Source organism: Solea senegalensis, linkage group LG6, assembly GCF_019176455.1.
Source record: "Solea senegalensis isolate Sse05_10M linkage group LG6, IFAPA_SoseM_1, whole genome shotgun sequence".
Lineage (NCBI taxonomy): Eukaryota > Metazoa > Chordata > Actinopteri > Pleuronectiformes > Soleidae > Solea > Solea senegalensis.
Window position 1 is genome coordinate 8,519,253 of NC_058026.1, and position 17,586 is coordinate 8,536,838.

Consider the following 17,586-nt stretch of genomic DNA (forward strand, 5'->3'; position numbering starts at 1 on the left):
CATTAGGCGCCAAGGTCACCTTACAAATCCACCAACCAAAAAATACAAATAGCAACAAATCAAACAAGTACTGTACTGTAATCTTCATTTTGATGTCCAAGTAAATGCTGCTAAATGGATTCAGGTGTTTCAGAGGAGCACTCTTTGTTTGAACAATAACATCATGATAAAAGCTTAATTAATTCATATGCTGAGTTGACACATGAACATATCTACTCTGAAACAGGTCTATTCAATGTAGTTTTCCCCCAGTTTAGAAAAATGCACAGCAAAACTTGAAAGCCTATATTATATTTAAATGGGGCCATAAAGAGTATTACATCTATTAAGACATTTTTATTTTATTTTATTTTAGTTATCCTATTTATCCTTTATTTAGCCATTGTGATACAAGATCTCTTTTCCCATCAAAATATATGCTGTGAAAAAGCTCTATGGTTACAGTGTGCAGTGTGTATACAGTGGTTTACTGAGATTATATCAAGACTGCTTCAGGATCATTAGCCCAGATTATATTCAGATAATTATAGTCAGAGAGGTGGAAAGTTTTGGAACAAATGTCAGAATTTTATTCCACATACTGCACTTCAGGTGTCTGCATTGGAATCACATCTATCACACACACACAAAAAAAACCTTTTTCAGTGAACAGAGAAACGTGGAATGTTTTTATACTTGGACGTTTGTGTTCATTTGTAACATCAGTATTTTCTATTTCTATACAATATATTTACTCATTCAAAGTAACTTACAACCAATATCAGCAAATTAAGGTTTTTTTAATTGAATAAAGTGCATTTACACAACTCTCTCTGTCAAATACATTAAATAAATTATCAAACATAAAACACTAGTATAGACACCATTGACTGGGAGAAGGCCTGAAAGTGGGTAATAGCTGTATAAGAGTACATTACAGTTAAGTTTTGTTCATCAGGTCATCAGAGCTGACCAGATGACACATTTGTTACATCCAGTTATAAAAGAACTCCTTCCTATCAGTAGAATATATAAGACAGCATATTGAAAAATGTAAATCCCTATTCCAGAAGATATAGTTAACAGGCACATGAAAAACACAACAACAAAAATGAGCAAATTCATGTTTCAAGTGTTTTCTGATAATTACTGCAAATACTCTGATACATTAATGCATATTCAGTAACCTCATATGGCTAATAACAACCGATCTTCAGTAAACCTATGGTCACGGCTTCATTACAGGAAAAACTCATGAACAGTGAACATTGTAATCCACTGGATGGCAGCAGAGTACCACGCCAAATTAAAAGAAAACTCACTGGCTAATTTATGTACTGCATGGGACATTTGACTTTGTGTTGTGTAAAATTAGTAGTACATCATGAAACAATAGTAGATAGAATTAGATTCATGGATATAAATGGATTCAAGTTTGTTCATATTGCATCAAAAACACATTGAGCTAAGGTGTTCACATTAATGACTTGATGTAAAAATGCCGAAACTGCCTATAGCCATATTCAATTCATTTTTAACATTTTTCAGACGAATAAAACCAAGACATCGCTGCCAGTAACACTGAGCAAGAGCTTCCAGCTTAAACTGAGCACAAATGACCCAGTCCAAAAACAGATGAGAGTAAAAAGTGGATACCCAACAAGTTGAGCCTGTTTATGCGTGTCATTGCTGGATGGATCAGTTTACGTTGGTAGAGCCAGGAAGAATCCAAATAAATTCAATGAAATCAGAGACAAGAGAGTGAAATTCAAAAAGCACATCAAAGCTGTGCGGGGACAGCAGTCCTGCCACACAGCTGCAAATGAGTTGCATAAGATTATGTACAGTGGATAGCTACTGAGACATGAGCTATATAGAGATGAATGAGTCCAACAGGAGAAGTTTAATATCCTGTGAAGATTTGTATCCGTTTAACCCCTGCTACAGCTGAAAGTGATTCAAACACAATTATCATTATGTCATATACCAAAAGAAATGACCAATACATTAATAAAAAACAACTTGATTACCTAGCTAACAGTCATTCTGAATATACTGAAGATGACCTTGTCTGTACAATAACGGGTGCTTTGTGATACACCACATCCACAAACCCTATCTCAGCTATAGAGCCCTTTAACAAATATATTACGGTATGCTACATCCATGACTGCCTGCTTCTCCTGTTCTTGTATGGGTTCAGTGTATATGTGCTTACAATATTTTCTAAAGCCTTTTATGTGATGCGTTATGACAACAAATCTTCCCTTTGCCAGTAGGATTTGTTAAAAATCCTGAGACTGTTACTGGAATCCTAATTGCTTCCCATTTATGTCCAACACAGTTTTGGTCATGACCCTTGGCGAGTCAACCGTGCCGAGTTATATTATCCCCAGAAAAGACATATATGTTCACACACACCTCTCAGCTCGCTCGCTCTCTAACACATTCGCGCGTCCCAGTTTGTAGAGCTCAAGGGAATGGATTTAAATGCATGAAAATCAGCTGCTGACGTTGCTGCCTCTTGGCTGGTGATGTGTGGATGCGTTTGTGCACCTGTGTATGTGTTTGTGTGGCCAGTCGGCCTGATAGTCAGAAGCAGAGGGAGAAAAGAGCTGTGGCAGCTCTCCTGCACAAGAGAGATAAGCGCTGAGCCTGGGCTCTGTCAAGCCTGCTTTCTTGTGCAGCAGGATACAGCCTCCGAGAACCACCAGGAATAGACCCAATGTCGCTTCACATACACACACACCAACGCGCGTGCACACACACTACACAATCCCCTGACTGAGAAGTAGACAGTGCTTCTTGATGTGACAACCGCTAACAGAATGTCAGAGTGCAACTCAGAGAAAGCAAACTGCTGGATGATGGAGAAATTAGCTTAATCATCTTGTTGCTTTCGTGCCGTAACCACTCACGCTGCGTGTCATTCGTGTCGTTTGATAACAACATCATTTGACTGTGCCTCAGTTCCCCCACCCTGTTCCATTGCCTTGTATAAGCAGTAGAAGAGCTGGTTGACAGACAAAACAGAGTGACAGGATTTGGTATTCACAGTATTCAGCATGTTTTGATCAGTAAAGCACTTTTTGACCTCTTGTACCTATGAAACATGTACAGTACATACCATACGACATGCATTCACTGAGACCCACACACATGTACATCGGATAAAGTGTTCCACATTACATTAAGAGTCTTATTAAATAATTTATTATAGAAAAGCAATAGTTAATGCACATTTACAGATGTTTTTTACTCCTGGTTTACTCCTGGAATCAGTCAATGATTAGAATCAATAAATTACATTTTATATAATCTAAAATTGGAATGTACAGTGTTTTTAAGTGCTTCACTTCTGTCGCATTGTTAAAAAAAAGGCATCTTTTTTTGTGTGTGAGAGACCATGAGGTCACATTTTCGGTGGGCTGTTGCCTGTTGCAGCCTTTTCTAGTGGGGATCCAGCAGGGCTTTGGGTGACCACTGCAGCTCCTGCAACCACTCGACCTCCAGTGGGAGTGTCGGACTTCCCAGCAGTTCCTCCTTGCTTTTCCTCTGCTGCCTTAGTCTGCTGGTCTTTGAACTTGACCCCCTCCAGGGAGCCAAGCTTGATTGGCCCGAGGACATTTTTGGCCACAGTGGTCAGCTGGCTGACGAAGCTTGTCTTGTCGCCAGGGGAGGCAGGACGCGACTTACAGAGGGAAGGGCCACAGAGCGAGGGGGCGACAGCAGTAGGTGAGGGAGAGGGGGAAGGTGAATGCTCTTCTACCACCTCCAGGCGACATTTGTCATCCCAATCAAGGGTTCCCCTGTAGCAGTTGACTCCTCCTAGTCCCTGCCTCACCTTACCCAGAGAGAGCGACTGCCCATGTGAGGGAACAACAGGAGCGAGGATCCGAGCTGGAAGCTTGGGGCTTTTGGAGCCAAGGTCTGGAGTCCTTGAGTCACTGCTCTCAGCTCCAGCCTTCCTCAGACTGTCCCCCATACTTGGTTTAAAGGTTTTGTTTATACTCGGAGGACCTGCTGTCATTGTCAAGTTGATGCCCATGGATTTATCTGGAGAGGAAGAAGAGCTCTTAGTGAAGGCAGCACCAAGTAAACCCGGCCTAGTGTGAACACTCTTGTTGCTTCCATCCTGCTTTGGTCCACTTGTAGCTCCTAGCTGCTGCTCCTGGGGATTTTTACTATAAGATAGACTTTTACTAGCCTTTGGGTCCAATTGCTTTTGACTAAAGTCTACCTGACCCTGATGGATTTTTTCAGGTGCTTTCTGTGCACTTAGACCTGCTTTTATTTTGGTAGGGGTGCTAGTAGTGGTTTCGACTCCAAGTCTGGAGCTTTGAGAGTTCAAGGGCAGCTCACTTGTATGAGGTTTTCTTGTTAATGACGACTGGGGTGCTGTTGCAACAACTCGACTTGACCCAGTCTCTGTCTCTCTCTCTCTCTCCCTCTCCCTTCCTCTTTCCCTCTCTTCCCTCTCCCTCCCTGCCAACAGTGTTTCTCTGCTAAGTGGGGATTCCTGCCTCCCAAGTCTCCTCACAGGCTTCAGCACACCTGTCTCTGGTGTCGTCAAGGATGAGGGCAGGGGCGGAGGACGAGGAGGCAAATTTTCCCCTTCTGTCTCTAACAGACTCTGGAGCCCGAGTTCACAGAGGAAAGCATCCTTGCGGTACTCAGAGTGCTGCACCTCCAGGCTGTGTTTCCTCAGTGGACCACCCAGTCCTCCTGTAGAGCTGGGTTGGCTCAAAGGTGAGCCCAGCTTTTCTGCTGACTGTACCCGTTTGAGAAGCGGTGAACGAGGAGGCTCTGCACTCTTGGGTCTGGGACGCACCACCGGTGGCGAGGAGTGGAGCTTGACAGGGAAAGACTGGGTGGTGTTGGAGCTTCCTATGGTGTGACCTGGTAAAGGTGGTGGAGAAGCCTGGGTAGGGGAAGGTGTGTGAGCAAGCGGGGACAGAGGGATATTACCAGCTGATTTACAACGGGCAGAGCGGTACTGTCGGTGGAGTTTAGGTGAGAGGCCATGCAGGGAGCTGGGCCTCATGTGCTGTGAGGGAGCAGGGGAGTTTGGAGTGCTGGAGGCTGGAGAGCTGTTCTGGGAGGAAGCACCTAAAGGATCACAGGGTGAAGAAAAGATAGATTAATATAGAGTTCTTTAGGAAAATCTAAACATGTAAAAACAATGTAAAAGTCTATATTGTCCAGCACATAAACACTGGCTAGAAAGCAAATTTGGATAAGTCCCCAAATCCATGTTCTAAAAGTATATATTTCAAGCACTTTTTAAACAGTGTTTTAAACATAAAGTGTCAGTGCCCTACCCAAGTATGACGGCTCAGGGGTGGAGCGGTAGCCCTGAGTGGGAGACCTTGCAGACAGACTGTGAGTTGGGGAGCAAGGAAGACTCTCACTGGAGGACAGAGAGCGATTCAAAGAGGACAGGCTGCGGCTGGTGTGTAACAGGTTGGACTGTTTTGTGATCTTACGGAACAAGGAGCTACGCTTCTTACTACAGGATAAAGAGAGAATGAAAAGAGTGAGTGGCAAAGGAAGATTTTTCGTACACAAACAATAAACTTTAACCTATTAACTTGACTTTCAAAATCATTTTTAGCGGAGCAACTCTGGGACAGAATGGACACTGTGAAAAGGGACTTTTTTTTTTACTAAACCAAAATCAACAGAAACCAATCATCACTGTACATGTAAATATGAACAAAGGGTAAAGACATGCAAAACTACTGGCTCTTGAATTGGTATAATCAACTCGTATAATCAATGAAAAAATGCAAAGGTTACTGTGCATTACAGTAAGGTACTGATTGGTGATAACATGTCCCTACAGTGGTGACACCATATAAGGTCCTACCTGTCCTGGCTGTCTTTGGCCATGGTCCTTTTGTTTCGTCGAGCCATCTTGCACTTGTAACTGGCCTTCCTTGCAGGTCCCACTTTAATGGAGGTGTTCTCGAAAGGTGTAGTTGTCACTGTCACCTTGTTACCACTCTGCACAGAACAGTGACATTAAATGAAAACTCCACTTATTTATATTTATTAGAATCAACAATTTATGATCTCACATAACACAAAGTAGGAGAAAAAAATATTCCCAGTGCAAGTGTTAAAATTGAAAAAATAAAAAATTGGTTAAAAGCTGGTTCTTACCTTGAGGATAAGCTCCACCACTTCAGTGTGAACCAGACCATGGACAGGCTCTCCATTAACATGAGTGATGAGGTCACCAGCACAAAGACCAGCTTCCTGGGCAGGACCGCCATCTTCCACATGCTGCCAGCACACAAAACATCTGGAGTGAGGAAACGTGACTTACACGTATCAAAGGATTTCTTCTTTTGAACTGAACTAGAATTCACTGTTTGCTACGTTAAAAAATGCACCCACAGATGCATGTAGCATACACAATCTGTGTAGTCAGTGACTTCAGCTCACCATCACCACACCACCACTACCACAGAGACATATGCTATGACAAAGTTCCTACCCAAACAATATGATGCACGCTGTAGATGTCACTGTCTCCAATGTAGACCCTGATGGCCCTAAGGGTGAAACCATACTTCTTTCCAGAGCGATGGATAGTGATGGGGGGGCGCAGCACGCTGACTGCCGGGCAGAAGTCTCTGTTTGGTGACGAGTCACGAGACGAAGGGTTGGATGAAAAAGAGTGAGGAGACATGGGGCTGGCCAGCGGAGAGAAGCCACCATGCTGCTCCACTAGTTGCAAAAACAGTGGCGGGAGAGAAATCAGATACCATATAAGTGAATGACAAATTACTGTTTCCTAAGGGGCCGTTCACATGCAGCATCTTTTGCTGGCACAAACACATTATTTTTTTTACAGAAGATGCACGTCAGTCATGTGTACAAAGGCATTAATGCATGAATGAATTCAGTGAAGCTGCAGCAACATCAGTCATCTCAGAAGCTCGTGCTATAGCTGGAAATATCTATGGTTTCTTCCATACATAAAAGTGTTTTCAGATGCTGCATGTGAACGGCCCCTGAAAGATCTAAGTTTAATCTCTCCTTGTGCATCTTACCTGACGGTATAATGACAGACAGGGCCGTTGCAGAGGCTGACTTTATGACCTTGTTGCCACCTCTGGAGTTGCGTTTCTCTCCTTCACCAGACATTTGTTGGTGGCGTGCCCTGCGGAGCACCAGGTCATTGGTGGCCCGCGGCCCCAGTGGGTCATACAGAGGGGTCATCACATCACGGCCGGTTACTACAGGACCTGAGGATGATGTGGGGACTGCCGTGCTAATGCCTGGTGTCTCTCCAGGCCTGGGGGGCTTGTCTGTGAAGATGTACAGTCATATGTAAATTACAGTTATTTAAGCTTTAAACAGCACTTGAGAGGTGAAAATAGCATGTGATAACAATAGTCCAGCGGTGCACTGGCACAGCACTAACCTTTTAATTAGGTATCACATGCTGCTATTTCACCTCCTATGCTCCTACCATTAATACTTTATCACTTTCACTAGTGTTGACTCTTATTTCTTTCCTTTCCTCTGCCCTCGCTACCTGGGAGACCACTAACAGCAACTCACCTGCTCCATTTATCTCTTTCAGACTGGCCTTCTGTTCCAGGAGACCCGGTGTTGGGACACTGGTCCCGTCCAGCGAGGTTCCGCGGACCTTGATGGGGGCCTGACGTGACAGGAAGTCTGACTCACCCTCTAGGGGTGAGGCAAAGCGATGTGTATCCATCAGTGCTGAGAAGCGTCGCCGAGCACCAAGGGGAGGGCTCGAATCGCCCTCCATGCAGAGGGACTCTGAGTAGGACAGGCGTTTCCTGCAGGAGGAAGACATGGAAACAGTCACAACATGTCCACTCTATATGATTCCTTTATCTGACAAGTCTGCAGCCATGCTGGCGGCTCATTGGGCACAGCAGTGCTTTGAGATAAGAGTTAACGTCAGCATTTTGAATAATTATTACGTGCGGCATCTTAACATATCTGCATGTTCATGTATGACAAGATGATGAGTCATGGAAATACTGTCAATTTTGTAATGAGCAGCAGCAGCAAATTAATCATTTCTGGAGAGATGATACAGATAATTCTTACTTGACATGGAAGAAGGGAAATTCTGATATGTAAGGTAATAAATTGCTTCCACCTTATCAAAAGATTCAATCCATGATGAACGCAGAGAGTATGAACGAATAATTTTACCTTAAATAGGAACATACAGGGTCTGACATATGTTTCCTAAAGGCTGACGTAAAACTGAGTTATGAGAAGTGATGGCAATCTGATTTTGCTCTATGCTCTCAATCAGAAAAATGAATTTGTGAATAATGTGTGGTCTGACCTCAACAGGCTGCCCCCTGTCTAAGCTGCTGCATGACATGAGTAACAACAGAGCAGAATTGTGTTTACTGAATGTAGATCACGGATCAAAGCGTTCATTTTCATTCCCTGAGCTGAAAGTAAATCCAAAGAAATCCCCCCTCTAATTTTCAACCTAATATGAAGTAGAATTTATCCACTGAAAAAAACACAGCACGACAGAGACAACATACGGCTCACAATATATAATCCACATACGACAAATGCAACAGAATACTTGACCAAGGTTATTACAGTTAATAAAAACTAACAAAATAACAACAACTAAAATTGAAAAAAAACATTAGAGTCTAACTGAAACTGAATTGTGCTAAAACGAAAATCGTAGTGAAAATCTGCTTAGTTGTCGTCTTTGTAAATTCATTTCACACATAATCCTTTTGGGTTCATATTCAATGTTTTCCTCTGCCGGCAGTTTTGAAAAGTTGTATTTGAGACACAAAACTTATTATTATCACCTTTTTGAGCCTTGCACCTGGCAAATACTCCATATTATAAAAAACTAACACTCAAACTAAACTAATACTATAAATACAAACTAATAAAAACTAGAAAACCCGCTCTAAAAACGAATTAAAATGAAATGAAAGAATGAAATTTTAAAAACAAAAAGTCAAAACTAAAACTAAGGAACAATCCAAAACTATTATAACGTTGTACTGGACCTGCTCTACAACACATGAGTAGGTAAAGAAATGTCATTAACACATTGGCAGGACCTGACAGTGAGGCATAAGGTGACAGCAAACCTTCAGCCCTATTTTATACAAACATATTGACAACAACTGGCGCCAGTCCTGCAAATATGTGGTAAAATCATGACTGTCTCTATTATTCCTCACTCACATCTCAGGTGATCCAGTCCTCCAGCCCTTGTCCCTCATGCTGAAGCTGCCCAGGCTCTCTCTCTTGGTCACCTTGTCATCCCGTGGGCCCTTGTGCTCCCGACGGGGCACCGAGGTCGTAGCTTTCTGCTCCAGCTGAGACAGATGCTCCATGCTGCTGTAAACCTGCAGAGGGACACGGTCCGATTAATAATAATCACTTGATCAGTTAGCTGCTATTAATAGCTTGGGAAATAGTTACTGGAGAGAGTGTGTGTTATAGCCATTTGTTTATCATGATTTCTTTTTACTGGTGTGTATTTTGGATATATGAAAATATGCATCGATCGGTTGTCATGTGCCACAGAAGAGACATAAAAAAAAATGCAATAAAAGTTGCTATTCACAATAATAGGTCCATGTGATAAAAAAGGAAAGCAATGGGAACAAAAATGCAGTCAATGGTGTAGAACAAGAGTGTTTATGGCTGAAATAATAATAATAATAACACTAATAATGATGATAAAAAACGCTCATTAAATCACTTTTTTGAAACCCGTAATTCTGAGCCATGTGGAGGCATGTGATTTGGCGTATCAGTGACGGGTGTTTTTTTTTAAAACTTCAGAGGGAGTTCAGTAAAATCTGACAAATTGACTTAAGTGATTTAGGAGATTTAAAATAATAAATGCAAAAAAATAATGCAAAAAAAAAAAAAGGTGCTAAATGATTAAAAAAAGCATAGAGCTCTTTTGCAAAGGATAATGGTCTGTGGGTGAGTTTAACTTTCAATGTGATTTCCTTGCTAAAGAAAATGTTGCTGGCAGTGATTTTAATCTCCACTTTAACAATAATGACAAGCTTACAATTCTACTGGTGTACAATATTTTACAAATGTATACCACAACAAGTAGAATGTTCGACTGGCAATAAATTTTTAACCTTTTGTCATGAAAACGGTCCAAATTGAAATATTGGCACAATATATTGCTACCGGCAGCTTGCATCTAAAAATAAAAAAATCCACATTGGCTTTCACAGCCCACATCATTCATTAGCCTTTGTCAATATTATGTAATATCAATAGCAGTGTCTAATATCGGGTATTTATCAAGCACCAGTTGTAAATAGGATGCCAGATTGTTAAAAATATCTAGCATAACACTGAATGAGGTTTGTTTAATGTAAAAAAGACAGTAAAGAAGGAATGCTAAGGATAACAAACTACAGTATTGCAAGTTTATTTATAGTAGTTGTTTTGGTAATGTAAAGGTGTTGCTCTCTTCCCCACCACAGTTTCTTTAGGCTACACACAAGTCTCAGCTGCATATTGATCAAACCTCTCTTGCTATCATGATTACATGATAAGTAACAGGGAGCGCACACAGACCAAAGAGGACACAAGCACTGTGACCTACTCTATGGGAAAAATAACATCCATGCTTCTATGTCATTACTAAGCATGCATGTGAGCACTGACACGTCTACAAAGAAGAAGATGCACACATTGGATCTGAAAAATACTCATTATGTGCAGAGTAACAAAGGAAAGCTAAGCTGTGGGGGAGGACAACAAGACGAGTTCTGCTGAAGGAAGACTACAGAATATTCAGCAGTGCACCATGGAAACAGGGGAAGATCCAGCTGTCTTCACAGCAGGAAAATCCAAAATAATGTTAACAGTCAGACCCTGAAACTAAGTAATATATCATGTTTGTTTTGTGTCTTTCATCGTCTTGAAAATGTTATTTGCTCTCATTTTAAATGTTGAATTGTACTTTTTCCGACACTATAAAATGTCATATTACAAGTTAGGTTAAACATTATCATCTTATTTTATCTGAACAGCAAATATCTGTAACTACGAGCGGTAGAAGACCCTCACACTGAACCTGAGACAAGCTAGTTTTTTCATTATCAAGGTAATTGGTGATCATTTTTATATGATATGGGTTGTAAATGGGTCAAATAATCATTGCAGTTCCACAGGAATACCTTACGTGACAAGGATGGAATAGACAGAGTGAGGAGAGTCAAGGGAGGGAACTCAAAGATAGTGTGAGGTGAGGAAAATCTCACTGGGTAAAGTGTGACAGAAGGAACATAATGGTGAGATGTGGCACTACAGGGTGGATGAACATAGAGTTGAAAGATTGTCTGAGTTGTTAAACACAAAGAAATGTTAAGTGAAAGGCAGTAAGACCTCATTTTACCCATCAAAGAGACTTCCCTTCTTCGTCTATTCCTGTCACACATCACATGTTCACGTGTGCCAAGTGTGATTCTATGTGACAATTATTTCAACAGCGAGAAAGAGGGACCAAAAAGATATTTAAATGAAAAAGAGAGAGAGAGCAAAAGAGTCACCAAAAAGGAAAGGATGCACAAAAGAAAGAAAGAGGCAGACCTTGCTGAAGCGAGGAGAACAGGAGGAAAACTGTCTGATCTCCACCGGCTCGTCGTCATTGGTGTCATCCTCGTCGTATGTATTGATGTGGTGATAACGATCCGAACGGGCTGGCGGAGGACAGAGTGAGGCCATGAAATATAAGAGCTGTCACTTCAAAGAGAAATGTGCATTTCTGAGTAGAATGTCGGTGTCAGAATGTTATTGTACACCCCATAAACCTAATATTGATGTAGCTGCTGCACTTTACAGAAACATAAATCCAGACCCACGTACTGTCAAAGTAGCTGGTGTCCTCCTCTGACTCCAGATGAGGGATGAATTCCGCCTTCTGTCTCAGCAAACTGTTCCAGTCCAGCTCAGTGAAGAATGGGTGCTGCTTCACCTCAAATGCTCCACCTTGTGGCAGGGGCACGAAACAACACAGCTAGTTAGCTTCATGCCATAAACAGGGACGATTCATCAGTTCACAGACTTTTTATATGATTTAACAAAGCAGTTGTTGTTGCAAATGGTGTCATTAAGCATTTTAACTTTTTTTTGTAAAGCTGTGTAGAATGATCCTTGCAATGTTTACAATGGAGAAAACATTTGCATTTCTGTTAACTGTTACTTAGTTCATGTTCTGTGTTATTTATCTAACAATATATATTACCTGATATAACATATCAGAAACATTTCAACAATTCACAGTATCAGAATCTGCTTATACAAATCCATATCAGTTGGGGTCTATTGTAGAAAACAGTTGAATACAGAATTGATTTCATAATCTGGGTTAAATATACAGAAACATTCTCACTAATGGAAACATTAATTTTACAATATACACCCGTTCATTTAAAGATGAGAAGATCAATACTTTTTTCACATTTGTTGTGTAAAATTAAAGATATGGTGTGAAAGTTCATTTAGCACAGCAGCAGGAAATAACAAGGAGCAAAACTCCTTGAATCCACAAATTCTTGTTGTCCAGTAAATAACTTAAGCTGAGGTAACCAGTCATTTAACAGCCTACGAGACTACAAATTAGCATATTTGTAAAACATTAAATATTCATCTTTATGCTATCTTGATCCTCCTTCTATAGTAGTTAGTAGCCAAACAGCAGCAGATGGTCTGATGTCAAGTAAGTGCAGAAATTAGTACCTGTGCCCAACCTCACAAGAGGGTTTGTCTGCAGCAGAGCAGATATGAGAGCCTGGGCGTCTGCAGGCAGGGCGTCATCACCTTCTGGCCAAACTACATTGTCTTAACAGAGATGACAAAGTCAGAGTCAACAAAGAGACAGCAAAAGGCCAGAATGACTGAATATGAGAGATGAAAAAATGTTTAACATGGAAAAATGTATATGGTGACTTATTTATCCATTTCTTGAAGGCAGTTGGCGGTCTGAGATCTTTGAAACAGGGGAAGCTAATTTCAGGCCGGTATTTTTACATAAATTCTGCAAACGAACAACTAGAACATTGAAATTAGATAATTAATACTGAAATGCTATAAAACTGTTTTATTTATAGTGCTTATGTACAAATGAAAATGGTAAAAAAAAAACACACAACGACCAGCTGTTTGTCTACACTCTTCCCTTGCAAAATACGCACAGGCCTGAGGCAGAAAAGGCTCCGCTGTCATGTATGTTTCTACAAATCTGTCAATCATAACCTCCAATCATCATGCAGAGGCCGACTGCCCCATTGACTCAGAGAGAAGCTGAGCTTCCCTGGAAGTGATGTTTTTGCCACATTTGTCCAATCACCGTCAAGCTCACCACAGTGAAAAAAAACATTTTCTGTGTCGTCCCATAGAGAAGAGTTGAAGCTGAGCTTCAAGTGGTTTTAATGTGGAGGCTGCTACAGGAAGTCATGTAAGACAATCCGTCATCCGTGATATACAGCTGATTCTGAACAAACTAGTGACACATTATAATAGCGCACTAATAGCGCTTATTAGTGAAATGTAAATAGAACACAGTACATACTTGACAATATTTTAGAGGAAGCTGAGCTTCCCTAGCTGTCTTAGAGCAATCACCACTGGTTAAGGGTTATTATAAGAGAGAATATGAACAAATGTGTGCTTTTCTTTTAATTCCTCGTAATGCAGTATCACCACCACAGGGGCAATGTTATCATTGCTGTTTGGTTGCTAGAAATTGATCTGAATCCATGAAATTGAGGGGTCAGGAATGACCCAAGGAATAATCTGATACCCTTTGCAACAGATCCAAATTGACTGGCTGGCCTTTTTCCACTCTCTTCCTTGTGTTATTTGAGCTCCCTTCAATTTCTTTCAGAAAAAAATATGTAAGATTAAAGTTTCCTTACCTGTTATAACCTGTCCAAACAGCTCCTCGGGAGTGTCTCCAAAGAAAGGCACACAGCCCAGCAGGAACTCATAGAGGATGATGCCCATGGCCCACCAGTCCACTGGTTTTCCATAGCCCTGACGGAGAATCACCTCAGGCGCAATGTACTCTGGAGTACCGCATACCTGTGTGGACAAAGATTTGACAGACCCAAGTCATCAAACACAACTATCACTTTTGTTAAGAAGCATTAGGCTTATTCAGACCTGCAGCTTAATCTGTGTCATTAATAAAAGAGGCAGTGAAAATGGAAACTACATGTGCCTTCAGTTGTTCACCTCTGTTTTATATTTCTTCAAATGCAAGGTTTCACTCACAATAACAACAATATGTGACATTTGTGAGAAATGAAAGAAAATGTAAATGATTGCACCAGCGTTAATGTGAGATGATGCTAACTGAACAAGAAAAAACACAAAAAGACATGATGTGAGTTGATTACTGGCAGACAAAGGCAAACAGACACCTGCTCTCACCTAAAAGAGCTGGAGAACACGTGGGCCAATTGCACTGCTGTAAATCACCGCATTAGAAACTATGATAGTTGAATGGGATTAGGATGGAGAGGGGGAGCATTCGTGATATGTAATAATGCAGGCAACCCACCAAGCCTTGTAATGCTGTGTCTTTATTTAGAGAGTATTGATTTTGCCGGATGACTTAGCAGATTGGCATGCATGACTTAAGAAAACTGGTAGCTGCTGGTAATGGCAGCTGTCTTCTCAGCCACGATATGACCAGTCTGAGAACTCTAATAATAAATAATACATGTCTTTCTTTTTATCCGTCTGTCCTTCGATATTCTACCTGATCGATTTCAAAGTCTGTAAAGTTTTTTTAAATGAGCAGTTGCCGAGACCTTGACCCTAAACTTGATCCTACATTTACTTTAAGCTGCATTTTCTGGCTCATTGACATCAAATAATCACCCAGAAAATGGTGTGACATCACAGTAAAGTCACAGAAGGCTTTATGATATTGTTAGTAAAAACTATGACCCCCATCACGTTATTTGTTTTGTAACAATACAACACAATGACAGACATATACAAACAGAGCAGCCAAAAATCACAATTACTAGTAGACTGTAATAAGATGGTGCTACAGTGTAGCATTTACTGCCCACAAATCTGTCACACATGCTATTTCTAGGTTACAGGAACTCTACCTGCTTGTCCAGGAACTCTCTGGCATCTTTTTCAATGTGCCCCTCATATAGGTTAGTGGTTAGACTCATGAGGCCGATCTTCGACAAGCCAAAGTCTGTGAGCTTGATGTGGCCCATGGAGGTGATCAGGAGACTATAAGGGGAGAGGAAACAGTATATTTCAATTGTTTCAGTGTGTGATTATTGTTTCCTATTTGAGGTCTTGAGAATAGAAGTTTGAAAACCTAAATGTAAAAGCAACTGTCCACAAATATGTTCTCCTTGAACTATGAAGCTGTTAACAACACATTTGTGCTGAGTCATTTCAAAGACATAATTCTTCAACTGTGTAACAAAAATTGTTGGAATAAACAGTCCAAACATGAATACATGCTAAATGCTTTTGCTGATATTTATTTACATTTTTACAGTCATACAGTGAATAGTGAAGCATGTGACATATATGATTTTTGGATTGTATCGGAATTTACATTTTTATCTGTCCGATATTCGAGCCAGTGACCAAAATCCGACCGATAACGATTCACATCCCTAATTACTATATGGTGAGGACATTAGCAAACAGTTGTCCAGTTCAGGAATCACAAATGAGGAAGTGTTTCTGGCCACATGATGAATTTAAAGTCTGTGATCTTCACTGACCCCTGAGCCAGTTAAATAGTATAATATATTTGCCTGCTTTGGCTGTGTTTTGGTGTTTGGCATGTAGTGCAAATTGTGCCCATCAGAGTCTCTTTTTTTCTGCTAAAACTTCTAATCTGAATGAAGTTGTCGGCAGTAAAACCAAAACAATGAGCCGAAACACTAAACAAGAGCTCTATGTGACGCCTGCCAGGTGGTCATTTCTTCGTAATATCAAGATTCCCCTTTTACATGACACTAAGTCACTAAAAATATTAAAAGCACAGCTATTGAAACTCACTTGTCAGGTTTGAGGTCTCTGTGGACAATACCATAGTTGTGCAGGTACTCGAGGGCTAAAACAGTCTCAGCAAAGTACATCCTCGCCAGCTCCACAGGCAGAGCTCCGATGTTCTTCAACAAAGTGGCACAGTCACCACCTACAGACACAGAAACACCACGTTATTACTGAGAAAGCCATTTTCTGCCAAATGTCATAGTTTTGACAGGAAAACTGAGCACCCCACACTCTTATTTTATTTAATTACCTGCACTTTTGAATAAGTACATGTAATGCTTCTCTCTTTTTTGGCCTGAAATTCATCTTTATTCAGTGTAATCCACCTTTAGCAGCGTCATCATTAGAATAAAATACACACCACTGTGACTGTGCGTACTAACAGCAAATATAAGTGACATAAGCGCTCCTACAGCTTAAAAGAATACTTTATATAATCTTATCCTGTGGGAACAGACAGATGTTAAACAGATGGGTCCCAAAATAGAGAACGGAAAGAACCTTGCATGTGCAATTAGATTTAAATAACCATTTATTAAACAATATTAAAAAAGTTCACTCCCACAACAAGCTAAACAAACTGTGTAGGGAAAAAATATTTTCCAATAGCAGAGAAGTGCCAAGTCAGGTATTAGAAGCCTGTGAGAAGAGCCTTGAAAGAATTGATATTATACAAACCAAATAGTAACCTGATCATTTCCTCCAACAAATGAAGTCAATGATTCAGAGTGGCTTTATTAATGATCAACATTCTTTTAATATGGCTTAACCTTTACTGTAAAGCAAACCTTCCTCCCTTACCCTCAACATATTCCATGACCATGCAGAGGTGTCGCCGTGTTTCAAAGGAGCAGAACATAGAGACGACAAAGGGGTTCTCTGCAAAGGTGAGGATGTCCCTCTCTACAAACGCCTGCTGTATCTGGTTCCTCAGAATCGTATTCTGCTTGTTAATCTTTTTCATGGCAAAGCGCTGACGTGTCTCCCTGTGCCGCACCAGGTAGACAGCACTGGAACAAAGGAGAGACAGAGGAACAGACAGTGGGGGCAGATGACAACTGAGCTCAGTTTGATGTAATTAAGTTTGTATAAAAGATCTATGAGGTATCACTGTGTTGCTTACCCATACGCTCCATTGCTGATTAGTTTGATGGTCTGAAAATCTTCTTCACACGGATTGAGGGCTCTCCCCTTTCCCTGGTGAAATGAGTGTAAAAGCGTGTTGGTGTTTGGACGATGGTGCAAAAATGGGTACAACAAAAATCTATTGGTGCGTATTGGGTTCTCACCTCCGCTGAGTCATCAGTCTCTGGGGTATGTGGACCCTCGCTGTCATAGTTGTCAAGACTCACAATTTCTGCTGGGAAACATGTTGGTTAACAGTGAAATGCAGAGACAAAAAAAATGATGTGAGATTCTAACACTAATCCTCCCACACTGCTGTGAGAAGATTAAAATTGTCAAGATGCTCAAATTTATTAAAAGTGCTATCCTGCAACAGATCGCAGAAATAAAACGTAGCATTAGCCTTATAAAACA

The 17,586-nt window shown here is 40.8% G+C and overlaps 1 protein-coding gene across 3 annotated transcripts in view; it reads right to left on the minus strand.

Annotated features, from left to right (window-relative positions):
- Positions 1-546: 546 nt before the first annotated feature.
- LOC122771011 (microtubule-associated serine/threonine-protein kinase 1-like) overlaps positions 547-17,586 on the minus strand; it is a 66,771-nt gene continuing 49,731 nt past the window's right edge. For all 3 annotated transcript variants that reach the window (XM_044028277.1, XM_044028276.1, XM_044028278.1), the window contains 17 exons: positions 17,337-17,404; positions 17,171-17,244; positions 16,849-17,057; positions 16,051-16,189; positions 15,129-15,261; positions 13,920-14,085; positions 12,742-12,843; positions 11,869-11,991; positions 11,593-11,702; positions 9,208-9,371; positions 7,555-7,799; positions 7,041-7,298; positions 6,482-6,714; positions 6,145-6,267; positions 5,849-5,985; positions 5,301-5,488; positions 547-5,088 (listed from right to left, as the gene is read on the minus strand). In XM_044028277.1, coding sequence (XP_043884212.1) covers positions 3,392-5,088; positions 5,301-5,488; positions 5,849-5,985; positions 6,145-6,267; positions 6,482-6,714; positions 7,041-7,298; positions 7,555-7,799; positions 9,208-9,371; positions 11,593-11,702; positions 11,869-11,991; positions 12,742-12,843; positions 13,920-14,085; positions 15,129-15,261; positions 16,051-16,189; positions 16,849-17,057; positions 17,171-17,244; positions 17,337-17,404 — 4,169 coding nt within the window. In that variant the 3' untranslated portion in view covers positions 547-3,391. The remainder of the gene's footprint in view (positions 5,089-5,300; positions 5,489-5,848; positions 5,986-6,144; positions 6,268-6,481; positions 6,715-7,040; positions 7,299-7,554; positions 7,800-9,207; positions 9,372-11,592; positions 11,703-11,868; positions 11,992-12,741; positions 12,844-13,919; positions 14,086-15,128; positions 15,262-16,050; positions 16,190-16,848; positions 17,058-17,170; positions 17,245-17,336; positions 17,405-17,586) is intronic.